The 19,021-nt window shown below is 42.7% G+C and overlaps 2 protein-coding genes across 2 annotated transcripts; both read right to left on the reverse strand.

The window, feature by feature from the left end:
* Positions 1-195: 195 nt before the first annotated feature.
* LOC142942449 (snake venom vascular endothelial growth factor toxin HF-like) lies at positions 196-8,008 on the reverse strand. Its single transcript, XM_076084775.1, has 7 exons — positions 5,069-8,008; positions 2,740-2,773; positions 2,470-2,666; positions 2,273-2,349; positions 2,158-2,187; positions 2,002-2,082; positions 196-754 (listed from the first exon to the last, which is right to left on the reverse strand). The coding sequence occupies exons 1-7, from the start codon at positions 5,132-5,134 to the stop codon at positions 718-720; spliced, it is 522 nt and encodes a 173-aa protein (XP_075940890.1). The 5' UTR covers positions 5,135-8,008; the 3' UTR covers positions 196-717.
* Positions 8,009-8,152: 144 nt separating this feature from the next.
* Positions 8,153-13,530, reverse strand: actr10 (actin related protein 10). The gene is made up of 13 exons (XM_076084771.1): positions 13,321-13,530; positions 12,589-12,661; positions 12,414-12,496; positions 12,198-12,306; positions 11,997-12,104; positions 11,668-11,735; positions 11,386-11,462; positions 10,847-10,882; positions 10,367-10,446; positions 10,167-10,240; positions 9,891-9,972; positions 9,402-9,603; positions 8,153-9,300 (listed from the first exon to the last, which is right to left on the reverse strand). The coding sequence occupies exons 1-13, from the start codon at positions 13,395-13,397 to the stop codon at positions 9,119-9,121; spliced, it is 1,251 nt and encodes a 416-aa protein (XP_075940886.1). The 5' UTR covers positions 13,398-13,530; the 3' UTR covers positions 8,153-9,118.
* Between the last annotated feature and the right edge of the window lie 5,491 nt (positions 13,531-19,021).

Below are 19,021 nucleotides of genomic sequence, written 5' to 3' on the forward strand. Positions count from 1 at the left end.
TTTCACAAAGTTAGAAAGTAGATTACTTCATCTATATGTATATTTCTTTTCCGTCACTTCACAAGGATCCTACCTGTTATGTAAGACAACTTACAATCAAGCCACACCTTGATCATCTCAGAGGAAAAGCTCTGTGTCTCACATCCTAATGGTCTACCAATGCAAACGTATAGATAACACAGAGGCTCCTTGTAATCAACATTTTATTTAATGAACTTATATAAATGTGCTATGTAAATAGGTAAATAACACTTTACAGAAAGTAACACACATGATTAACAGGTGGCGAAAGTCACACTTATGAAGTCGTGGAGAAGGTTTCTGCCGGTGAACACTTAAAGATGGAGGTCTTTATCCTTTCCCCTGGTAACTGATAAGTTTACAGGATTCCACCCGTCATGGTCTATTCTGAATGTGTTGTATCATAGTCTGTTTCTGAGGCCTCCCACAAAAGCAACTAGATTTAAAGAAATATTTTTCTATAACAGACAGATTTTTGCCTGTTAAAACCAGCAGATAGAGCCCAAAGGAGTTTACAGATATTGTTGTTTGATTGGATAATTAATAAAAAAAATGACTAGAATGTCAAGATGGACACGATGGAACGTCTCATGTCCGATTGGATGAGGAAAGATATACAGAAGATGAAGAGTCACAGAGACGATCGATGTTGTTTGTCCCTCCGAAGTCACTCCACAATATGGACCGCCATGTGAATCAGTGAAGAGTTATCTTTTTCTGAGGGAACTGGCACCTGAAAAGACAAAAATAGACATCAAAGACATTCATATTGGTACTTCAGAGTGTGTTTGAAATACATCCGTGTCCATCCTTTTAACCAGCAAGCAGCAGAGCATTTGGTGTTAATTATCAACGTTATTCATGAGCTACTATTCCATTTTGCTGGAGCTTATTGTTGTATTTGCCCCTTAAAATCATTCAATCAGGTCGAAACATTGGAGAAACAATGGAAATTACCTGTTTCATGTTTTATAGCTATTACGTAACATTTCTCTTATCCAGATGTTTTTTGGATATTCCATTCATTGTAAGTGAGTTGAATTGATTTTTTTCACTAACAGATGAGCTTCCTGAATTTGTACGTTTCCGATTCCCAAATTGCAAGTGTTCTCAGGTTATGAGACCCACTAATGTACTAAAATGAAATCTCAGAACTACAAATCAATTCCCAAATTATCATTTTGACGCTTAAATAGATTAAACGACAGGCGTACATGGAGTCAACGTTTTTTTCTGATTTAAAGGTTGGATGGATTCCTTTCCAACTCTGTTTGTGCTGCTGGATACAATGTCCCCTCACTCTGCTTCTTACTAGAGGAGATGCAGATTCCTCATCAAATAACAGAGAAACAACAGACATAAACACCTTTATGTGAAAAGAGTGAACACACAGACAAACAAAATACCAAACTCACTGAAAATCCACCTCTTGGATCTGACTGTAAAATGATAGTCTGATATTTCTCTGAATTTCTTGGACTAAAAAAGGTCACTGGATGCTCCATCAAAAAAAGGCCTTTTACTCTTGTTCACAAGGTAGATTTGGCTGCTTTTTGGATTTATTCCTTCTTCAATTCACATATCGTCAGCTGCAGAATGTGACATAGAAAATATACTGAGCCCCTCCACCGATCTGATCCCTTCCTGTTATTTTTCCTTATATGTGAATCTGGCCGTCCTTGGTTGGAACTATCAGCGGCCTTGGATTATTCTTAGATTGTGTAGCAAATGCTCCGTGGCTTCACAGAGAAGCACAAGCTCATAATAAATGGCCGGTGGATTACAGGCCTGCCAAAACGAAGAGCAACACAGCAGACAATACATTGTGATATTGTTTAACCTCATCTGTCCCTGGTAGTCTCACAGTGTGGAGGAAAAGAATCAGTGATGAATGTAGCTGTAAATGTCCAGACATAATAAGGAGAGTGTGTGAGTGTGTGCGTGTGTGTTTGTGCCGCAGGAGGGCGATCCATCTCTTACTTGGCACAGCCGTTTGCTGTCTTCTTGTGTTTCCTCCTCCGAGGTCTGTTCTTGATAGACTTGCTGCTGCTGCTGCTGCTGCTGTGGAAGAAGTCCAAAGTGCAGTGAAGATATTGACGTGTTCAAGTCTGATGGATAAAATGTTCATCCACTGACCTTTTATTATTCAGCTGATTCTGACGGAGTCTAAAAACAGAAAACACAAACAATTGTCAGTTAGCTGTGTTATAAAAATCTCAATTTGCATCTGTTGTGTTTTAGAAAGAGTTACCTGCATTCACACCTCTGATGCTCCACAAACCTGAGTTCCACATGGTGCATAGATATCATGGGATGAATCCTCATCACCTGGAACAATCATGAGGAACAAAGGGAAGGGAACACTGACTATAGGGCCATATATGTAATATTTTAACATCTCTTTTGGTATTTCTGATCAATCATGTCTGATTAGGGATCTTTCTACACCTGCAGAGTGATGTTGCTTTCAAGGGAGGCCTGGCATTCCAGGTTCTCATCGCCACAGCAGCCAGAGCAGCGCCACAGCGGGACACAAGCAGGCATGTAGATGAACTCCACCTCTCCAGGGTACTCCTGCTCCACGTCCACCAACTGCTCCATGGGCCGACACATGCTCTTTGCAATCACCTCACGAAACGGCATCACTACGAGACAAGCCGAGTCTTTAGATCAATTTGCGAGAGGTGGAGATGCCTATTCAGTGGGACAGCCCCTTACCTCTTGAGTGACCATCTTCTGGAGGGTGTGAAATCTGCAAAATACAGAAAAATAATAAGAAACAATTGACATCTTCAGTGATCAACGCTTTAAATATATTTAATAAAGGCATTAATATCAATGCCAAACATGGTTGTTATGATACAGAACTTGCATACAACAAGGGAACTGATACAAGTGAGAGATGAAATGGTTTCAAAATAGCCGATTTGGATAATTTCTAATAGCAGAGCGCCCTCTTGTGTCAGAGAAAAGGGACTGCACACACATTGATCCAGTGAAAACATTGATGCAGCATGGTTTCAGGAGTGTACCACTGTGTTGCTGTTTAAGCAGTAAAATGAGCCATCAGCAAATAAAAAACGCACTTGATTTCTCAATCTGATGTAATACTAGAAGGTTTATTATCACAAGAAAGCAAAAACCTTCAAAGAATGCAAAAAATAACAGCAAAGAATAGTTGCTGCTTTTACTCGTGGGAGTTTTACACACAATAAACACAGATTAAAACAAAGGCGGCACTGAAAGGTTTCATGACTCAGCATGGATTTGTCCAAGTTCTCAGCCTCCGAACTCACAATGACAATACTCCGGATTTTTGAACTCCAAATTAAGCAGAAACACAAAGTTGATCTTGGCTCTCTTCTTCTTTTCAATATCAACAATCTCTTTCTGACTCCTCACCTCTCCTCTCGCTCGCTCACTCTGTGAACATCGATGGGAACATTGTCTTCTAAATGTCACACACAGGGAATGCTTTCGCTGTTTAGACAACAGTGGGTTTTATTGTGGGATTTAAAAAGAAATGTTTGCTGGAAATGAGTTTGTGCCAAAGACAAAAATGCACGATGTCGTCCAACAATAGAACCAGATGCATCACAGCAGCTGTAATTAATAAAACATGCAAAAACATCACAGTGTGATTGAAGAGGCAAGATGTTGGACGCGATGAACTAAAACTTGCTAAAAAAGGAAAAATATGGAAAATAATTCAAAATGGAACAATTTCCTTTTTCCGTCCTCTAATTTTGTAACTACCACAAAACGTCCACACAAAGGCACAATGGGTTATTATCATACTGAAGACATTTGCAAACCATTTTAAACCAGAACAACCAGTAATAGGTGTTGGCATTTCCCCAGTTATTAATGTGGGGGTCATTTGGGATTTAGAAAATGGCAAAGCTAAAAGTAAATGTGCTTTTCCTGATTCTGGAGGCTAAATTCACATTTTCCTCATATTAACTAATTCTCATGTGTGGCAACTGGAGCCAAAACTACAACTTTAATAATTTTAGCACTGGCATTGTGCCCTTCATGCAGTATTGCAATGCAAGTATTTCCATTCATGATCTGTTACGTCACTTCAAACATTTGTAAAACACAGCGTTGTGGATGGATGAAATATACTCTGGAATAAAACAAATATACATTTCACAATATCTTGTGACTTTTAATAGCAAACTCTTCTCACATCAGCGCTGTGAGAAGCTTCCTGGACTGCACTATTAGAAACATTTCTTGTTCTTCCACAGTCCTTTAAAGACCAGCTTGCTACTCAAGTCTAATCTCCTCACATAAACTGCAAACCATATTCACACCGTGCAGTCGGTTCCCTGCTGGGAGACACTGAACGTATCTGTCTTGCCTGGAGTCAGATGTTCTTACACGGAGAAGGAGCACATGTGCAACACCAGTAAGACACCCTCATCACGACCATGGGAGCAGGACCTGGAGCTGCAGAGTCTCCAAACCACAGCTGCTGTTCCATGACAGGCAGCATTATTCTGGCCGAGCTCCGGTGCCTGGTTTACTGTTTCCTCAGTCCCACTTCTCGATCTGAACCTGGATCAGTAACATGCAGCAGCTGCATCTGAAGCTGGTATGTGCCACATGACTTACTGTGAACATGGCAAACCCTCTATGCAGATGTTATCTTCAGTGGGACACAGCCAGACAAAATACAGATAGTGTGTAAACAGACTGCAGTGTGGAGCAGATGTGTCCTCTCACACTGAGAAAGACATAGTGTGCCATTTAAATGTGACTCCTGTTAGCTTCACCGTGTCACCTGAGGTGCTAATTGGAGTCAAGGAGAAAAGACAGCCTTCTAAAAACCTTAAAGCTGTCTTCAGCACGCTGAATATTTATTAATTTCAAATTCAATTTTACTTTGTTAAATATAATAATGCGAATATTTCACTAATCAATTGCACAACCATTACCAAAACACCTTAAACTTAGAAATGTCATATCTTAATAAAACAAAAAACTGCTTTATTTTTGCTAACATTACAAACAGGGCATGTTTTGAGTTTGTTTGGATTACCTGTGCAGGTGCCAGCTGCAGCAGAAGAACCGAGAAGAGGTGCGAGATTCCGATGAGACTTTGCATTGTGCCAAAGACGAGTTACCTCCGACTCGTCTCCGGTCGGTCGGTGAGAAGTGACAAAGTCAAAATAACAGCGTCGTGAGGCGGCTGAGGTTCTTTTGAGCGGCGCGTTGTCCCGCTGTGCGCGAGCAACTGGGATGGAGAGCGCGCGCGGGACAAACCCTTGAATACAGCTGATTATGAATAGGAGAGAGAGAGAGAGGCTGGGATGAGTTACCACAGTGTGTGTGTGTGTGTGTGTGTGTGTGTGTGTGTGTGTGTGTGTCTCTCTCTCTCGCTCTCTCTCTCTCTGGTAATAATTAATGCAGCCATAATAATCATCATAACAAGCAATATAACAGCCTAAACTATAATAAACAAAACGTTAAACAATTGTAATGGGAAACGTATTCATGATAAATTAACCTAAAGCTAAAGCTATAAATTAGTATCTACACAGGTATATACAGGTATACCCGCTGGAGGGGGGAGGCCGGGGCCTCAGAAACAAGTTAGAGTGATGCCACTCTGCACATGCTCAGTAGGATTCTCTCACTGCCTGTGGAAATGGAGCAGGACCAGTTTACCTCAGAAGTTTGTCCTGAAAAAAATCAAGTTCTCAAATTTTTCTGCTATTAAAATGAAGAATCAGGTGTTTCATTTTATTCGTACGCTAAACAAACAATCACAAAAACATGACTCACCACTCATAAAAGGTTGACATTTTGAAGATAGATGGTTTAAACAGGACATCGACGTGTATACAGAAATGAATGAAAAACAATGGCTGACAGGAGCACGGGGGGAAAAACACGAACTGCCTGCAGGCAAAAAAACGTAATATACCAGTAATGTTTTGTCGTTAAGAAGCTTAAAACAAACAAACACTATCGTTCAAATCTTGGAACAAACGCAGTAGACCTGAGGTTATCGACACTGATGCTGCATGAATGAGCATAATGTTGAGTTATTCATGATTTTGGAACATAAATACACAATGGTGTGTTGACTTCTGGTAACATGCCTGTTATCGTCAGTTTATGTCCAGTATAGCGCTATAAACAACAGCTCTATAACGTTAGCCTTCCTCTTACACAATACCTGGCTTCTCCTGGTTTGTAGATGCTTTCAGCTACAAATAATTCTGATTCCCAATTATGTTGTCAAAATGAGTTAGGTGCTAGCAGCCATTTCACAATTCCTGTTTGCTCATTCTGCAGGTCATGAATCACAAGCACATATCTGCTCCTACGTTTACCAGGAGGGCCCAGGTGTGTCTTCACAGCCAGTGTGATTTACAGGATAATTGGGCTGGTGTGATTTTTGAAAAACAGCCTCTGTGGAGGAGATAACTCAGACGGATGATGCCTCTCCTCTCAACACGTAGACTGTGATGCTGCACCAGCTTGTTGCTCACGTGAGAAAAGTAATATCAATGACACGAAATAATTCCTGGCAAAACCAGAGAGTTCAAGGTGAGGTTGCACTCTGAAATATATCTGAACAATCTCTAAATTCAGTTTAGAATACAGATATAATCAGGATTTAATGTCAGGATTTCATCTGTGAACACGGAGTGAACATCCTGATGGATTTGGGGCGTGTGAGCTCCTTTTGAACTTCCAACAAACGGTTCGGCAGGGCTCAGCTCACCCACTGTCCGGGGGTTTCCCCCATCCCGCTCAGACTCCCAGTCTGACAGCCAGAGGTCAGACTGACAGCTGCTGCTTCCTGTCTCTGGGAACCACACTGATGCTCGAGTCCCAGTCCCCATTAGAGGGAGGATGGGGTTTCCCTCAGCTGGAGCAGAGGCAGCAGGTGGGACTATACGGCATATCCTCAGGCTGTGGTTTTCTTTAGCTATATGGTCAGAAAAAGGATAGTTTGAGTAAGTTTACGCGTGGTAACTCATACAAACACTGGCCTGCTCAAAGGGAGGAGGTCTGGACTCAACCATCAAAAGAGTAACAAAGCTCTTCTTTTACTCTCCAAAATCCATCTGGAGTTCAAAGTTTCTTTTTGACCATACGTCCCATGGGAACAGATAAACAAATCACAGAAACCTTGTGCAATGAGAAAATGTTTCCAACAATCATATGAGTGCTTCGGGGAGGCAGATGAAAACCTCCTAACATTCATCTACAGCCTGATCTTCAGCTCTCCTACGCTCGGTGTTCAGGCCTATTTTAATGCCTGTGAGCAGAATCCAAACTCTACTCGGATTTCCCACACTTTTTTGCCAGTCTTGGGCTTGCAGGTGCATTGTGGGTAACGCTACTGGTTCCCAAGCCCACAGTGACCAGACGGACCAACACTGAGGGATGAATGTGACCCAAAAGGTCAAACAGATGCAACTCCATTCTGGGACGTTAACAGTGCGTTGGGGGTTTCTTGAATAAGTTTAGCTGAACAAGGAAACACACTGTTCCACAATACGAGACGCTCACCTCTTAATAAAGAGAAAGGAGCTCGTGGATGGAGCTCAGTGAATTAAGAATAGATGAGGAAAAGTCAGGGAGGTTTATATAGATAAATGAATATATGCATTTCCTTGTGTTGACTGTATTTTCAGCCAGAAGGATGCTGGCAACCGATCCCGTGTTTCCTCCTACGCGTTGTTAAGACATGCAGAAGAGGGAAAGAGATTTCTCTCAGATTCTGAGCAAATTTATAGCTCGGAGATTCAAACGGGGGAGAAAAGTAGAAACTGAGTTTAGCAGCACCTGTGGCGATACTGTAGGGCCAAATGAGTTTTTGTAGTGTTTTCTTTAACCTGCAGGTTATTTCTAGATGTGACTTCAGTGTCTTTATAGTCTATCTGTAGGGAATCTGTGGCAGAGCGACACATCGTCATAAATCAGTCTGCTTGTTTTCTAGCTTTTGGAAAAATAAGTCTGTAGTCCGTTTTTAAGACTTCAGAGTTCAGGCTGGTGTTTATAAGCTGGCTTCCCACAAAGATGTGATCAGCTATTTCTCTATCAAATATTTTTATTTGAAACACACGCCATTCTAGGATAGAAAGGACAGAAAAAGCACGTCTGATTGGATTCTGAGTATTTATTTGTTGTAATAGTTGGATTCAAAGGTTACAGAGCGAGACTGCATTGTTTGGAAGATGTTTTAAAGCCTGTAAACAACAACAACAACAACAACAACAACAACAAACACTACTACGGTGGACACACACAGGTGATTATAATTATTGTGGATGTGTTCAGGTCAGGACTGATTGACATCCAGGCCGCCAATGTAAATAAGAATGCTTTTAATGACTAGCCTGGTTAAATAAAGTTTAAATAAAAAAAAATAAAAAACAGAGAAAACATCTCCTGTCACATGTGCTACCAATTAAAGATGATGATGATTATTAGCTGGAATAACAGAACAGCTGTGTGAGTGTACAGGGCTGTTATTGAGGTCAACAGCCACTTTACACTGCCGTGTAATAAATACGTGAACGTATGTTTTGGGGGGGGGAGGGGCTTCATGACCGTCAAAGAAACCAAAATACAGTCAGATATTACATCTGCTTTCTCTAAAGTTAAGCAACATTTTCAGCTGTTTGGCTGACAAATTGATGATTAATGGCAACGCTCAACTTGTAATCATCTGAAACATTTCTGCTGAACATGATTCTTCAGTTAAACAACAACAAAGTGGAGTGAGAGTGAGAGTGAGCACGGATGGGTTCAGTCTTGCTCAATGCGACTTCAAATGAAACTGAAGTCAAACATGCATGTAGCACAGGGATTCTAACACTGTAATCCTTGCAGAATATCAATGTAAACGCCTAAAATCCCAATATTTGTTCTGTCTGGTGGGCTCAGAAACCAGCTCACCGGATCATCAAACAGCCCACAGTCACAGTGACGACTAGACTTAAAAACATCTAGAGCTGTTTGCGTGTTCAAGACATTGACAGGACTTGTTGAGATGTTACATTTAAGAGTACTGAGCTGTTATATAACGTAGAGTAAAGGATGAGTACATTATCTGAATGATCATATTCTACTTCTCTGTGGAGAAGGCTCTCTTCATGAGTGGAGGAGGCGTCTTTCCTGCTTCGTACAGAGATTCAGGAGGAGGGGAGCTCAAGCAGCACCAGTCTGGGATGCGGCCCGTCTGGTTGTAGTAGTCTCTGGACACGGACCTGCTGCCCAGGATGTCCTGCAGCGCCCCGAAGATAGCGCCTGTTGAGCAGAGAACAGTACGAATACACATACAGGGCTTTTCCAAATGATACGAGAGGCCACATACAAATAATCTCGTCTCATAAAATCTCATATCTGACCTCCGAGCCAGGCAGTGCAGTTGGGCTTGGCAGGGGGAGCGTGTATACGCAAGCTCTTGCTGGCCAGCACACTGCTGTACTTGGGTTTCTCCACAAGGAGGCGTATCTCTGCCAGCAGACGGTGCAGGAAACCCGGCAGCATGGCCGTGCCTCCGATCACCACCAGGTTCTCTGAGAGCACCTTGCGTGTGTCAATGGGGCACTAGAGGAAAACACAGGCACCTGATTAGATCACTCACATGGGTTTCACCCTGACCTGACAGATTACAGGGAAACATGTTATCAGTCATCTGTGTGTCCACAGGTGTCCACAGTCCTCCAGTAGGAGGAAAGCAGACGTTCTACCACTACAGGACCGCACTTTCCGGTTATCATGTGCAATCTAAAACTAAATGAGATGGACGAAAGATGATTAAGTGACTGTTCATAAACATAACACCTTGCCCCACAAACATGCCGAGTCTCACAGAATGGAGAACTTTTCTCTACCTTCACCAGAGCGTCAAGTATCAGAGAGGCCACACTCTTCTCTTCATTGTCCTGTTCAAACAGGATCTCCATCAGAGAATCCCTGGAGGACAGAAAAGAGACAATCTAATGAGGGACAACTCTGTGTCAGACACTTAAAGACACAGTGAAGAAAACAAGCAAGTTAAAAGACAAATGTATTGTCCCACAGATGGACGGTACAGCAGAGAGACAAGATTCTACAAAGACATTAACACCTGAAGGGCTGTGACAAAGGGAAACACTTCGATGAACTACCTGATTGATCCTTTGACGTGCAGGATTTTCTCACCATCCAGAGGATAATCAACATCTGGAGGAGGGGCCGGACGCTACAAACACATTCACAAGAATAAAAAGCACAGCAAGGCTTTATTTAATGCAAGCATTTGTTTACAGACTGAGTATAACTAAGCTGACAAGCATACAAACCAACATGCAAACAACAAGTCACTCACTTCAGCTGTGCCATCCAGGTTAAATTTGGCTTCCTGGATCTTGAGGCCTCTCTGCAGGTCACTGACAAAGCATGTTCTGACTGCAGGAAACAAACAATTAAACATCCAAACTAAAACCATGTACATTCATAACAAAGGGTGAACATTTTACCAGTGTCCTGAATGAATTAAAAGGTTATAGGAAGCACATTAGTCCTTAATGAAAGCTTTTATTACATTATTGATGAGGGCTCTTTTGCAGCACAAACCAAGTAAATTACATAAATGCATCATTATGGGATAACAGGGATAATATTCCGGTGGACGGACGGTAACGAAGGAAGCAGCCACAGTCTCAGTTGAAGTTTGTATTTGTTGTGTCGTTGGCTTTTGGGAATGCTGCCTTTGATGGAAATAATTAAAATCTTGATCCATCAGCCTCACGGGAGCAAAGCGAGGGGTTCGGATTTAAAACACGAAAACAACTTCATCAAAACCTACCCTTGATATCTTCCACAGTGTCCTCTGGGATGGTCCCTGAGGAGAAGATGAAAAAGACACATACTGAGGGGAAGTTGTATTTTCTTTGCCTCGCTTAGTGACAAATCAGCCACATCTTTCATTTCCAGTCATGCCCAGTCTAGATGGTGCGATTACAGAGATCTCAGCCGCTCTGTGCTTACTGCAGACATGCAGTTCGTTCAGCATTCCGTCTGTCTCAATTATTGATGAATTATTACGTGGGGCTTCTCTCACTCTGCTGCAGCTGTAGATCTCACAGCTCAACACTATATTACAGCTGGATTCCTCCACCAAGACAAAGTGTGGAGAGAAAACTCTGAAATGGACTGTGTGCATATGTATAATTCAAAAAAATGAGAAGGGGACTCGCTCAAACAGAAACATGTTCTTCTGATGAATAATAAATCAAAGCCATTATATTTTTGCATTTTTAAACAAATCAGTCCATATCAGAGTTACAAGTTTCTCTATTTAAAAAGGAGAAAGACACACGGTGTTTAGTTTCTTTCTGTTATTACCAATGGCAGCTGGTACACTCTGCCCGGTGGTGGTGTCTGTGTCCACAGTGCATTCCACAAGAAGTCCATCTAATTCTCTATCATAAACACAGACACATGCTGTTACGAGAGGAAGAAGTAGCACATCTTTAAAAAAAAGTTCCACTTCATTGTCACACGATTTGCAATCAACATGGAACAAAGAGTAAAATAAAAGTGTTCTTTTTACAGACAAGTGTGCGCAAAGTAGTACGGCAACATGCAGAGTCACACACTTTCCTTAAATATGTTCGAGCTACTTACTTATGGATGGCTTTCCCTCCCAAAGGCAAAGCCTCCCAAGCTGGCAGAATAGGAGTGCACTCATACACCTGTGTTCACAGTTAAGGCGGCAAAATATAAAGTTTATACACAATAAAATGAACCTAAAGGATTTTGTTCTATGATTTATTTTCCTCTTCAATAGAACTTGTCATTTCCCGCTGCTTCCTGTCTTTGTGTGTCCCGTACCCAACAGAGATTAACCTGATATCAATCTTCTCTCCTATTGACGGGTAAGAAGGCAAACAAACCCATATCCTACAGAGTGGGAATATTCCTTTAAACGGTCAGAGATGACAGGAAAAGGATACAGGTAGCACCAGCGTCTCCGTGTGGCCACAGTCCATCACCAGAGCAGAGTTGAGACCCAAAGTCATGATGGCCATGAGGTGACTTGGTGCAAAGACCACAGACGGCACCTGGAGAACACCAAAATAAAAACAACAAATTTGAAAAAAAATTGTTGTGTTATTGCAGCTTCTATAAAAGACGGATCTGCTTGGTTTTCGTACCTCAAACTGTTTGAAGAAAACCTTGGTGAGCGTCTCTCTGAAGTGAGACGGGCAGAGGATGGACTCGATGATGACCACTCTTCTGTCGCGAGGATTCACCAGCAGGTGCCTGATCGAAAACAAACGGGAAGACACACATTGACTTGATGAGGCTGGACCACTCCATCAGCTAAAAGCAGTATATGTTCTGTAATGTTTATTGCAGTAGAGTCTCACCTGAAGTACAGCAAATGGATAAACTCTTTGAGGATGACATAGAGCTCTTCTGTGTTGATGTTGTACTGAACCACTTTGATGGCCTGAAAGTGAGATAACCACATTTACATATGTTTTGCAATTTCCAAACATCTTTCCAGATGATTACACTCAGCAAAGCACAGCAGCATCTCACCTGCTGCTGTCCCGGTTTCCGGATCTCGCTCGGAATTATGAACCTGGGCCCCGTTTCCCCTGCAAAGCCACATCTGCAAGAAACAGACGCAGTCAGCTGGAGGGCTTCACGAGAAGGTTGAGATTCATACTCTTAATACATTCTATAATGCAGATAAGTCTAAGGACTGCATGCAAAGACTTGGCTGAAATGGCGACATGATCATTATAGTAAGTTGCATAAAAACCATTGCAGCTGTGTCAAATGATGTGGGACAGTCACTGTAGACAAAGAGATCTTTATTTAAAGAAAACCGTCCTCTTGATCTTCATGTGACTCGCCTCAGGACAGTTTCTCATCTTAATAATAAAATACATTTGCCTACAATTCCTGCAAGATTACATAAATTGTGTAGCATTGAAGCCAAATATACTGCCAGCAAAAAATATATTAAGAATGTACCAGTAGCATTTCTGGTATAACATGTGCTCGTTGTAAATAACCTAAATGCTGGAGAGATGTGTAAGATATCATGATAGGTGACATGACGTTTGGTTTCAGACAGCTTTCAGATGATTAACAAAAATGATTTAGGTCACTCGAACAACAGTTAACATGGTATTGTCTTTATCTCCCAATGGACAAAAGACAGGGACCTTGTCTGGTCTGACTTCTGGGTTAAATTACCTCATTGTGTCAAATATATACGTTAGCATATTATGCTAACACGACATGCTAACGGCTGGTACTCACTTCGTGTACGCTGCTCCTAAGTCAATAACGATCGCAGTCTTCTCTCCTCCACTGCCCAACCCATCAAATAAGGGCATTTTATTTAGTTTGTTAAATAATAATGTCAGTGCTAAGTGTTGGGCAGTGGCAAATTCGCATCGTATCAAAAAGGAGGAGGAGAAAAAACAAAACGCTGTTGACTTCTGGGTTGCGTAGGGTTGGGTCCTTCAAGAACCGGGATGACGTCACGTGAATTGCCTGATCAAAAATATGCTCAAAACTATTAGATTGACTTTCTATTCAACAAAAAACATCATTTCAGATGAACCAAATGCAGACTTTTTAAATACATAAAGTAAAACTCAAACAAACTTAAGAAATAGTATATTCAAAGTATATCAGATTACATAATTTTACTGTTTTATATGTCAGATATATTATTGTGCTGTGTTACATTGTGTATTGTATAGAAATGTCTTCTTTGAACCATTGAAAAACCATGTGATGTACAGGCCGGGAACATTTAAGATGTAATACAATTTAATTGAATGAAAATGAATAATACATGGATTAGAAATGGATAAAAACGTTTCTTAAAAACGTATATTGATTATCTCTTAGCTATTGACAATACACAGATGTAAACCATGGATGGTGATGGTGCCACCTCACAGGAGCACCAGAGGGGGTCACTGGGACCTTTTCTGTGTGCCCCAACCCTATTTTATACAGTCTATAGCCCAAACCCAACTCTGAGTACACTCCAGCTTTGCCGGGCTGTCCATGAAATGTTTAAATATGAAGGATATCTCTGTCCCCACATGAGTCATAAATATCAGGTGGAAAAACAAACAAATTATTAAACCATTTATTATTCAGTTACCATACCACATTGCCATATCATTAACTGTCAGTGTGTCACCTAATTCCTGCCTATAGTACTAAGTGCTCATGTACACATGCTGGTTTTCTGCTCTATTTAGGAATAACTGTGCTAATTGAAGCGGTCACAGAGAATGAATCAATTAAACAAAACAATTATTTATTTCTATAAGTAGCCTATTTTCTCATTTTCATAATGGAATGTTAGTGTTGGATTAGCATTATATAGAATACAATGTATCCCAATATTTTAATTTCTGCACTACAGATTCTATTTTTACTTGCCTAATTTTTATTTGTATACTTATTTAATGAGCATTGTTGGAGGGAGCCTGAGATCCAAGATTTTCTTTTCTTTCCAAAGACTTGCCTTCTGTGTAATTGATGTGCACATGACAATGAAGAACTTCAAACATGCTTTCTAACCTAATGTATGCATTAAAGCTATTTTAAACCTTAAAAGTCATCTGCGCCTGTTGTAACAGAGTTGGTGAAATTTGAGCAATAAAAAGTTTAATATAATATTTTCAGGATAAGAGACATGACAGTTCTCTTCTTCTCTGGTCCCCGCTGACCTTTAACTCGAGGTTAGGGAGCTGTCCATTCAGCACCACCAGGAGCCTCAGACGACTCTTTGGGAAAGACAATGAAAAAAGGAACCAATGATGATTATACAACAGGGAATAGATGCTTATATAAAGCCGATTTCAAAGACGACAATTTGCCTAAATTCTGCAGATTTTAAGCATTTGGTGGCAGCACTTCTGTTCTGAAGCAGGCGGACGTACGTAGAGAAGACTTCCAGTCAGTGACGCCAAGCTGCACAACAACAAGCCTCTCCTTCAGCTTGCTTTCCACACTTGACTCTCCTGAATTTGTGTCCGTACGAACTGACTCTTTTCGTGTGTGTTTTTTTTTTTTTGCACACTGCAAGAGAAACTCTGCGTCCTCCAGGCACAGCGATCCGTCATGAACTCTGGAAGGTATTTATTTTTACTCGACTTAAATTGTTACCAATATGCATTTCGCTCTCACAGCCACAGTGTGATGGATGATGCGATTTAAGGGAATGCATTGTAGTCTCTGCGAGGTTGTGATTAGCCCCAGTGCGATCATTCCGCAGCGTGAATATGTTTGCGGTGCAAATGCTCGAGCCATTATGTTGACAGGCGGTGGACTGCATGACCATACTGTCTGTTCTCTGTATTGATCACAGGGGAGGTGCGCAGACAGAGAAGTGGGTTGCGTTGTGACATTGTTGGACTGGGCTGGATGATCATTCAGACGTTTGTCTGACTCAGACAACATGAAAGCGGTGTCACCATGTGAACACCAGACGTGTCAGCGACCGCTAGTTAGGTGATCATGGCTGTCGCGTCACGTGAAGCAACAAATTGCGCCACGCACAACTGTTTGCTTCGTTTTCCGATCCAATTCAGCCTTTGACAATGCGCGTGCATGTTTGAAAATTGCCGCTTTGCAGGTTTGTGTGATTCAAACATTCACGGATCCATCTGTAGAGGATAGAAAACCTGGTGCTATTTATAGGTGAAGTGCGGAGGGGGTGCTTGCTGTGTCAGATTCTCTCCCTCTGTGCATGTGCCCAACATTTCCTTCTGGTAATATCCTACAAAATGAGCAGTTAGTGTGATGAAATAGGAAATTTCATGTGAATTATTCAAAAACAGTGCAACCACGGCATCAAAGCAAAGGCAGGCAGACATGCACAGTAAATCCTGTTCTCTGTGGTTATCACAGGCTGTGTCAAGTTCTATACACTTTGCATTCTGACCCTTTAATCTGCAGCTGCACAACTTTCGTCCTCTCGCCTATCTTTCTTCCCACCACCACCTCTGCTTTGTCTCTCAGTCCATGTGTCTGCTGGGTGTTGAAGTTGCAGGCAGAGACTGTTCACACCTCAGTTGAGCCTATTAGCATTCATCATTTGTGTCCACTCTCAGCAGGCACTGAGACGAGACCAAGATGCTGATGTCTGGGAGGCTCCATCGCCTCCTGCTGGCTGGGACCTGTCTCTGTGTCTGTGGGACCCCTGTCCACCTCCCAAACTCCCCCCCCACACAGGACAGCTCGGTTACAACTGTTGGGTCAATGCACACTACAGATGTAAAGTCTGAACCCTCAGACACAGAGCTTGTAACTGGCCTGATATTGAATGTAGGTGCAGTAGGAGGGGCTGGCCCACATGGACGACCTGAGGGGATGGATCCAGTGACGCAGACGGAAAACGGGGACAGCTTTGGTGGAAGATCTGGGCCGAGTGAGGCCGGCGGAGAGGCATGGAGCCAAAGCAGCGGGGTAAAGAAGTTTGGGAGCTCATCTGAGATGGGAGACGATCAAGGACAGACGGAGGCAGCTGCGGTGCTGTCTGTTGAACCCGACGTCAGACAGGAGGACATAGCTGTCGACAATCAGCCTGTGTTAAGTCCTACAGGTGGGAGAAAGCTGTTGGACACAGCAGTTACAGCGAGAGATGGATTTTTAGCCTCCTCATCAGAGGCCCCACAGCTGAGCATCACAGCCAGTGAGGCCAAAGACCAAGGTGAGGAGGACCAGACAAAACTAGACCCAGAAACAAGCTTGCCATCCACTACAGAACCTCCAAATCCTGGCACACCTATCCAGACACTAGCCTCCCACAGCTCCATCCCTCCCACGGTCTTTGTCTCCCCTCGGACCTCCACACTTTTGTCGATTTGGGGCCATGATGAAACAATGTCCTCCCTCCCAGACCCCTTGTTACCTGAAATTGGACCAAACCTGATGCCCAGAGAGGATGGACCAGAAAGCCTGTGGACGGAGGCGGCTCGGCCCAGTGGAGGTAAGTCAGAACAATTAGAAGCGTAATTAATGTTGATGGGAAATTGACCTTTTGGTAAAACTTTCTATAATCCCTTACTCAACATGTCCAAACTTAAAACACAAAGAATCCCTGGTGTAAGGTAATGCTCTGCAGTCATTGTCACCCTGGAAGACTTCCTTCCACAACAGGCCGAGTTTGCACTGTTTCAGGAGGCTTCATTAAAAATGAGGCGGAAATGAAAACGACACGTCTAGTGGCAGAGATTGCCTTTGATGATTGGCAAAGAAAAGACGCCCGCTTTTCCACGCTCCACTTTGAACCCCAGCTGGGACCCGTGGCAGTCTAATTACTTTCTATTCCTGACTCCAGCCTGTAAAAAAAAACAGAGAACACACACAACTGCTAGGAATGGGCTGGTGGAGGGTGTGCGTTATACAAGTCGTGGGAGGATTCAACCCCTTCTTCTCTCTATCTATATATTCCCCCTCAAAACGCCTCGCCTTCTTTCCCACCCTTCACACTCCCCATCCAGACTATTGTAAAGAAACAGGCAGATTATTATTCAGAGGCAGAGGGAAATGGATTAAAGAAGTCTGTCTGAGCCAATATGTATTCCCGCTGTCCATTCGGGGATTGTCTGTTTGATGAAGCTTCCTCCCAATAGAAAGGAAGCTGACAAAAAAAAAAAAACTTAATTCCCAAAACAGCATTATATAAAAGGATTGTAAGCATTTTCAGCCAACGTTAGAAATGCTTTGGACTAAAGGGAAACGCCTGAGAGATATGCAGTGGCAGCTTCTCCGGTGACAGCCCCCTCTGTGGTCGCCTCTTATCTAGAAAGAACCATTTTTCAAACAATCCTCCTTTCATTGTGTCTTAGCTGCACCGTGAACTCGGCACTGTGAGAGTGCAAGTGCTTCTAATGAGAAAACTGCATGTCACAAGAGGTACCTCTTTGAAAAAGCTGTACACTGCTACTATATATGTGCTGAATACCGTTTCTGCTTTGCAACAGAAGAAGTCTTTTATTTTAGCTGTCGACAGAGTTGTGTGCTAAGAAACTGCAAGACCTTCATTAATTTGCTCTCGTTTACTTAACTGAACCTAGCACGATCACACAAACTTTCAGACTGCAGTATTTCACCACATGCTACACATGCTGACCCTCACTCGGTCTCTGTGTTTGACACAATCACAGTGGACACTGCGGTCCCGCCGTCTCAGGATGAGGCCACAGAGGGCACCATGTCGTCTGAGGCGCTCCCTCTCATCTTCGAGCCATTTGAAGATGTCACATCAGAAGCGGCGGCGGTCACACGGGTGCCCGGTCCCTCGCACGCCCCATCCCTGCTGATGCCAGACTGGACGTCACCTTGGCAGACGTCTGGCGGGGAGCTCCTGGAGCCAATCGGCTCCTCGGGTCCGTCTGTGTCACAGCTGCAAGGCGGAGCTGAGGATCAGTCTGAGAGAGGTGATGTGGCATGAACCAGAATGATTGAATGAATCTCAATGTCAACACGAGGCTCTCAGAGAATTAACTCGTCTAACGTTTACTCTTTGCATGTCTTAAATCACTAAAACATGGAACACAAGTTGACCTGAAGTCTAAGCTGAGCTGGGAGTTCCAGCTGCACACAGTGGAGTGAAATCGTCTCTCGCTCTCTCTCTCTCTCTCTTTGGGACCGTGTGATTTGCGACGTAAAGGTGCTGCGAGGACACTGAACCTCGAGGAGCGCTTGCCCACTGCCGGCCCCTCCTCCTCCTCATCCTCATCCTTCCAGCATGCTATGACAACGGTAACCATGGCAACCCATCATCCGGAGCACAAATCCAGATCAGGGTTGGAGGAGATGGAGTCTGAGGGTGAGGAGAGTTTTATTGACAACTGAACATTTTCTTTCTTATCTTATCTTGAATCATAAATGTGATATTTTCTTGGCTGGCTGAGTAGATATTTTTTATTTATTTTTATCCCGGCAGAGGAGCCAGATGAAGACGAGGACGATGAGATCTCTGAGG

The sequence above is a fragment of the Anarhichas minor genome, unplaced genomic scaffold, assembly GCF_050575085.1.
Source record: "Anarhichas minor isolate MPS153535 unplaced genomic scaffold, ASM5057508v1 ptg000136l, whole genome shotgun sequence".
Lineage (NCBI taxonomy): Eukaryota > Metazoa > Chordata > Actinopteri > Perciformes > Anarhichadidae > Anarhichas > Anarhichas minor.